This window comes from Aplysia californica, unplaced genomic scaffold (genome assembly GCF_000002075.1).
Source record: "Aplysia californica isolate F4 #8 unplaced genomic scaffold, AplCal3.0 scaffold00025, whole genome shotgun sequence".
Classification (NCBI taxonomy): Eukaryota; Metazoa; Mollusca; class Gastropoda; order Aplysiida; family Aplysiidae; genus Aplysia; species Aplysia californica.
In genome coordinates, this window is record NW_004797295.1 from 210,764 (window position 1) to 217,997 (window position 7,234).

General features: G+C 40.8%; 1 protein-coding gene across 3 annotated transcripts in view; it reads right to left on the reverse strand.

Moving 5' to 3' along the window:
• Window positions 1-927: 927 nt before the first annotated feature.
• LOC101846186 (uncharacterized protein TC_0305) overlaps window positions 928-7,234 on the reverse strand; it is a 12,644-nt gene continuing 6,337 nt past the window's right edge. For all 3 annotated transcript variants that reach the window (XM_005091013.3, XM_005091014.3, XM_035972820.1), the window contains exons 3-4: window positions 4,432-4,662; window positions 928-2,081 (exon numbers count right to left, since the gene is read on the reverse strand). In XM_005091013.3, the coding sequence (XP_005091070.1) occupies window positions 1,666-2,081; window positions 4,432-4,662 (647 nt within the window). In that variant the 3' untranslated portion in view covers window positions 928-1,665. The remainder of the gene's footprint in view (window positions 2,082-4,431; window positions 4,663-7,234) is intronic.

Sequence of the window (7,234 nt, forward strand, 5' to 3'; positions counted from 1 at the left end):
CGCATGTGTGTGTGTGTGCGTGTGTGTGTGTGTGTGCATGCGCGTGTGCGTGTGTCTGTTCGTGTGTGTGTGTATGTGTGTGTGCGCGCACGCGCGCATCCATGCGGGTGTTTTACATCCCATTAGGACAATCAAGTCATTTGGGGGATGGTGGCTTTCATCCTGCCTGTAAGTAGGGCCAACCTAGGATGAGAGGGACAGCATCCCAGAAAAAAAGATAGAGAAACATGTACTTGATAAAATACACTTCCTTACGTAAGTATCAAGCTCATGTCTTTTGGGGCAATGGAGCAGATTCTAACCATTGCACCAGAGATGCTGGAGGTTGTTCTAAGAGGAAGTCAAAACAGTCCATGAAACGCTGAATTAGTCATTCACAGACAGAATCCAACAAGATGCTGAAAACACTTCAGCCTTTTTGATAGACCACCTGAGTGAGAAAGGGCAAAAAGACACTAGTTCATGCAGAACGTGAATGTCACTTGCCTACAAAGCCAGTGGCTTGGGTTCAGTTCCTGATCTAATATTGTGTGGCGAGTCGAAAGGTTTTCCTTCTCTTCCTATCTGAAGATGGTCAGATGTCTTATCACTTTAAATTATAAAAACACCCAACGTGGGTACAAATCAAATAGGTGCACAACTCAAAGGATAAGTTTACAAGGAAAAAAAACAAGGAAAAAAGACCTTGAAAAAAATTGTTATACACAACTGTTCAGACATTGAGGGCTGGTCTCAAGTGAGTTAGACTACACAGATGATAAGCTATACAACTACTTTATGTTTTAGAATAAACTGAAGCAAAAGTAACAGTATAAACACTGGCAAAAATATCTTGAATTTATGTATATATCTAAATCGAGCAATATTTTCTTTCATCATCAACAAACCCAAAGACCATGAACATTTCTGCTCTTTTTCCAATTTAAGCTGTAAAAGTACATGAAAGATTCCATGAGTTCACAGACCTCACAATCTGAACCACAAGTTCATAAAACTAACTCCTGGCAACAAGCACAATCTTTTTGAAGAATTATTAGCAGCGGCTTAATAGTAATATTCTTCTCCTTACCCTCTTTTTAACAACATCCATTAACACAAGCAAGTCGTCTCTGATTACATAATAGCCAACATGAGTCTGACTATTGATCCATCTGAACACCAGAAGTAAACAATGACATAATACAGCATACCACGGATAGCTTGAATTCGTCGGGACCAGCCTCGGTAGTTCGAGGGATATCTTACAAAAGATAAAGAAGAAGAAAAAACTGGAACGCAGGCACAATTTGACGGATGCGTGATTTTGAGTCTTCCGTGTTCAACCTATCTGTGATATGCTGTATATCATGATTGACTGATTGTATTTTTTATTTTACATCCCATTTTAGTAGATGGTTTTTAAGGAGCAGGCTGCTTCAACTTCCACCCTGCCTGTCAGGGCCAACCTGGGTAAAGTCTGATACAACACCCATGAAGAAAGACAAAGAAACTCAATAATATATACTCCCCATGCACAAATTGAACTCATGATGGAAGAGTGAAGGAATGAACCCAACCACTCCTGCACAGATATCGGCGTGATACATTATCTCACTCTGAATGTATATCATCCGCAGGTCATAACATTCAACCACAATGCGGTACATGTAGTAGTAACAACATTCATCAAACAGTATTCAATCTCAGCAATTTCAACAAAGATAGAAAAGCCTCCTCTTGACTAGCTTTACTCTCTGTGAACTTTTTTCGAAGGGGTTCAAGTACGGGCTCTGAATCAACAACTGATAAAACATCATATTCTAAATGAATTCCAGAGAGGACAGTTATTCCATTTTGGCCCACAACAGTTTTCACAATGGCAGCAGGGGAGTTTGGAAGGTCCATGTAGTTTGCAACAGAGACAACCTCTTTCACTGGCGAGTCGGGCTTTGGCGGGTCACTGGGATAAAAAGCACAGCCTCCATCTAAGTACGCATCAAAGGCAGAATTGGCACTGTCTGTTAATATCTTGATGGGGACAGCACAGGCTCCTTTGTGGGTTCCGTACCGAAAGCTTGGGTTCAGTGGACCTCTTCCAATACCTGTTTTTATTCAAATTATACAAATCAAAACAAAAGTAATGATTTTATTATTCAAATCATGTATTTATCATAATCATGTTTGGTTGTTTGGAGGGGGGGGGGGGTGTAAGAGTCGGCACTTGAAACTAAAAGGGCATTTCAAAGGTAGTCTAGAAACTGTGGGATATCTGTGGTAGAAAAAAAGGGGTGTCTTCTTCAGTCCAACCTGCCATCGAGGTCACCTCTCTATAGTGGTCACCTGTACTAATGACAACTGTTCCGTGAAACCCTTGCATTTTTTTCAATAAACTTCAAATTCTTTTCATAGAGATCCCTGGCCAACGTGGCTACAGTCAGTCATTTTTGCGACAAGTCAGCTTAAAAACTCACTCATACCAGTAATTGGCTACCAAAGTTTTCCACTAAGCAGAGACCCCAGATTAAGGGTGTACATATGCAATGAAGTTATTATGATAGATAATATAACAATTCTGATGGAAATAAAGTAAATTGGGAAGTAAAGACAAAATTAAGATTTCAGATTTTAAACCATTCGTTCATTTTTTCAAGCATGGTAGTTAAATGACACTAACTTAGACCCTGTCCATAGAGACCATTGGTCGATAACGGTCACTTTACTCTGTGATCTTGAGTGACCATTACGGACAGGTTCCTCAAGTATTTGTTAGACCTGACCATCAGACAACAGAACAGTATAAAAGAAAGTGGGATCGATAACACAGAGAAAAATATGAAACTAACGATTCCTTCAGCATGTCACAATGGTAGTGAAACACTGGTACGAGGTGCACCCCAACAGTTGGGTAGTTTCTAGGTATCGGCAGTCTTGTGGTTAGGCTACCAGAGTTGTAATCATGAGGTTGCGGGTATGGGGTTTGAGCCTCAGGCCCAACATTGTGTTCTTGGGAAAGGCACTTTACACGAATTTTCCTCACTTCACCCATGTGTCAATGGGTAGGCTACCCGGTCAAAGACAGCAAAGTATCTCGTCAGTACGTTAGTTTTTAAGCACCTGGAAGAGGCACTTTGCACTGTATGCTTCCCAAGAAGTTGAAATCCTTTCAGAATGCTATCAGGTTTCTTGGAGTAATAATATAGATAAAGCACATAGAGCTTGCTGTTGAGCAGGAATTTGCACTATACAAAAAATGCTTTCTATCATCATCATCATTCCTTTAATTCTCCAAGAGACAGTGGAAGTGAACTACATCTATTTCTATACCCTCTCCCCTCCCTCCTTTCCACTCATGAGCTGAAAACACAGCAAAACTGGTTCATCACTAATGTCACGTCAAGTGTATTACTTCTAAAGGTCGAGTGGACAGGACTTCTTACAACTGCCTGTGAATCAAAATCTGCACAGCAAATTTAATACAAATGATACCAAACACATAAAACTAGTCATATTCTTACAAAAGTAATGTGCTTGAAAGGATGGATGGATGGATGGATGGATGGATGGATGGATGGATGGATGGATGGATGGACGGACGGACGGACGGACGGACGGACGGACGGACGGACGGACAGACATATGGATGGATGGATAGATGGATGGATGGATGGATAGATGGATGGATGGATGGATGGATGGATGGATAGTTGGAGGGACGGATGGATAGATGAATGAATGGATGGATAGAAGGCCCTTTTCTAACAATCCATCACTCATCAGTACAGACTATAGTGGTTTCAATTTTCATGGGAATTTATTCTGAATTTGCCCTTTCATCACCAAATCCAAAGATCATGAACATTTCTGCTCTTTTTTTGCAGCCCAGCTGTGAAAACCTGCTCTTCTACATTTATCAACAGCAAAAGCGTCTTTATTGAAGTAGAATAGAATTCATAGCGTAAAACATATTTCTTGATTATGAATGATATTTAAAATGAAATACATCATGTACGAAGTTAAAATTAGAAATTCAACAATTAAAAACTGGTACACATACTGAGTTTTAATTACAACTATCAAAAGCAGGGGGCATGTAGCCCTTCCTTGACATTTATATCACCACTCCAGTGTATGGTATGTCTCTTCACAACATCTTGGCTCGATGTTCTCTGCCTGCTGTTGAAAACAAAAATGCACTTCCAACCTGCAAATGTCAGTGGCCACATCCATGCACAATACCACAACACAAACTGGTGAACGAGCAGCAATGAGAATGCAGTGAGGACAATAACCTACAAATTTACCACTAAAATACATCATGGCGTTTAAACATCATAATTTCAGAATTCTCTGCACAAATTTATAAACAGAATGTGGGAAATTATTTTACTGTGGCAGGAAGTTTGACAAAGCACACAGATTCTTCTTAAGGAAGACCACTAAAAGTATGCTTACCTGGGTAAAATCTTATTTCCCGTTCAGAAAATTTTTCAAGGGGTCCTCCTACATCAAATTCAATAAAGTCACAGCCAAAATATCCACCTGCTCCGAAGCCAAGGTAAGATCCTCCATTCAAGACATAATCCTTGACATTTTGTATTCCATCACTGCCAAGGGCCTTGGCAAATCCAGTTGTGTATCCTCCACCAAAAGCCAGAAGGGCAGTCGACTCAGATAAAATGCTTCCTGTAACAATAAATACACAAAGTCACAAAGAAATAAATATTTACGTAACAATAATACACAAATCCACAAAGAAATAAATATTTAAACCTTCATGTTCATCTCGAAGGCTCTCTTGGCCTAGAGGTTAAGGTGTACGCCTCTCATTGGAAGGTCCCGGGTTCGAATATGGGTAGCGAGGGAACATTTTTCTTCTTTAAAATTGTCTCCTTTCACCTCCTTTCTTGCCCTCTAGCAATGTTCTGTCATCTGCTTTCGTCTCCACTTCCTGCCCCAAACCCCTCACCTACTTTGACCCCTCCTCCGGGCTCCTGACTCTTTCTGCAGCTTTTCTACTGTTACTCCAAGGCTCCTTTTCACTGCTGTCTTTAAGCCACACCCCTGATCTTCTGGTAGGAAAGGTCTACACCTAGCCTCCTCAGACAGGGGTGAAAAATCACGGATGTCTCGTGTGCAAGTTGCACACGTTAAAGATCTCTTTTTGGTCTAAAATTGATAACCGAGGCTTCAGCCGGCATCCGAGCAAAATTCAAAATTTCTTACCAAATGAAAATGTTTGGTGTGTCCTTCACGCTCATATAACCTTATGCAGTTGCGAGCGCCTTAAAACACTTACCAAAACAAAAAACAAAATGTTCATCCCACCTATTTGTACATACCTTTACAAGCTCTTGTTTTTAATACAAAAGACAGTTGAGAATGAATGACTCAAGCGCATCAGGACTCCTTTATCTGGACCCTTTTATCAGGATTGTTGTATTGCACCATAAGTAATGCATACACTGACCCAATATTTAGAAAACTCTACCCAGAGTGGGCGCATTTTTGCAAAAATTTTTAAGAATTAACATTCAAAAGAGTAAATTTAAAACCATTATGTTGCAAGTTTTCTTTCTCATCTGAGATAATGTTCAAACATTTCATTCCCTTTCTAAGTCTAAGGCATCTTATAAGCTGGTCAAGACAGAGAGCTGATACTTTGTGTAATCCGTTAATAAATTCCCTTGTCCCCTCCCCCTCCAGCCCTTTTCTAGACTAAGAAACACACACATATGCATACAGACATATGCATGCACGCACAAGCTTCCCCCATCACATACACGCACGCACACACGCATGCAAGCACACACGCATGCATGCACGCTCACACGGCTGGTCCTTTTTCTTTACTACAGATGACAGTGTTTGAGCTGTAATAGTAAATTATATTAAGGTGAATGCAAAGACAAAATTGAAGTTTTGTACTTTAAACATTATTTTGGGTTTTCTCAACACATGATCCTTTATTGCTAAGCCTTTCTCTTTTACCTTGAAGTTGATCCTGACTTTCTTCTTCCACTACATGCACTCGTCTACTGTTAGTCCCCAGATTTTAAAACGGATCTTATTTAAGCTCAAATCACTCTTGCAGGAATCTTTGTATCTTGAAGGAGTTCCTATACTTCCTTTCTCCTGTTCTCCATATAATAATAATGATTAATTGAATTTATATACTGCATTCCATGCTCTACAGCATGCTTTCTGCACTTTAAAACTATTATTACTCCAGCAAACCCTTGAATACTCAGAAATGTTTTTGGCTTCCCAGGAAGCACACAGTACAAGCTGCCAATTGTGGCATCGGTGGCCTAGAGGTTAGGCTACCGGACTCGAAATCGTGAGGTAGCGGGTTCGAGGGTTTGAGCCGCAGGCCCGACGTTGTGTCCTTGGGAAAGGCACTTTACACAAATTTTCCCCACTTCACCCAGGTGAAAATGGGTACCCAGCTATAGACAGTAAAAGATCTTGTCAGTTAGTGTTTGAGGGCTTAACCAGCTGCTTGCACTGCATGCTTCCCAGAAAGCTGAGAATGTTTCTGAGTGTTCTATGGTCTGCTGGAGTAATAATATAGTGTAAAGCGCAGAGAGCTTTCTTTCGAGTGGGGACATGCATATATGCAGTATACAAATGTTATTTATTATTATTATTATTATTATTATTATAAAGCTCTCAAACACTAACAAACTGACAAGATATTTCGCTGTCTAATACCAGGCCTCCCAAAGTCCAACCCTTCGTCTTCGTCGGGGGAGGTGGAAACAGGACAAAGTAGGGGATAGCTGGGTCTGGGTAAAGTACGGTGTGACTTGATGTCACTGAGGCGTTATGCTAGCCGTGAAGGCCGACCGGGATCACCCTGAAACATTGCTGGCTAAAGGGGCTCTGGTGAAACCGTGACTGGACTAGCAAGCCGACGGCGGACAATTACTGCTACGAAAAAATCAAAGGAGAAAACACGGACAGATTCAAACGGAAAACGACCTGGAAAAGTAAACGGACAGCGAGCTAGAACAACGATTAAAATAGGCACATGGAATGTCAGTGGACTTGGAATCAAAGAACCAGAAATAGTGGATTTCATGGAAAGAAAGAAAATCGCAATCATGGGCTTGTCAGACATAAGGAAGAGAGGCAACCACAGCAAGCTGACCCATAAAGGCTACCTCCTGATCTGGAGCGGAACACCTGAAAATGAGAGAGCCAAACATAGTGTAGCTTTCATCATACACCCAGCTAAAATGGATACAATCTATGA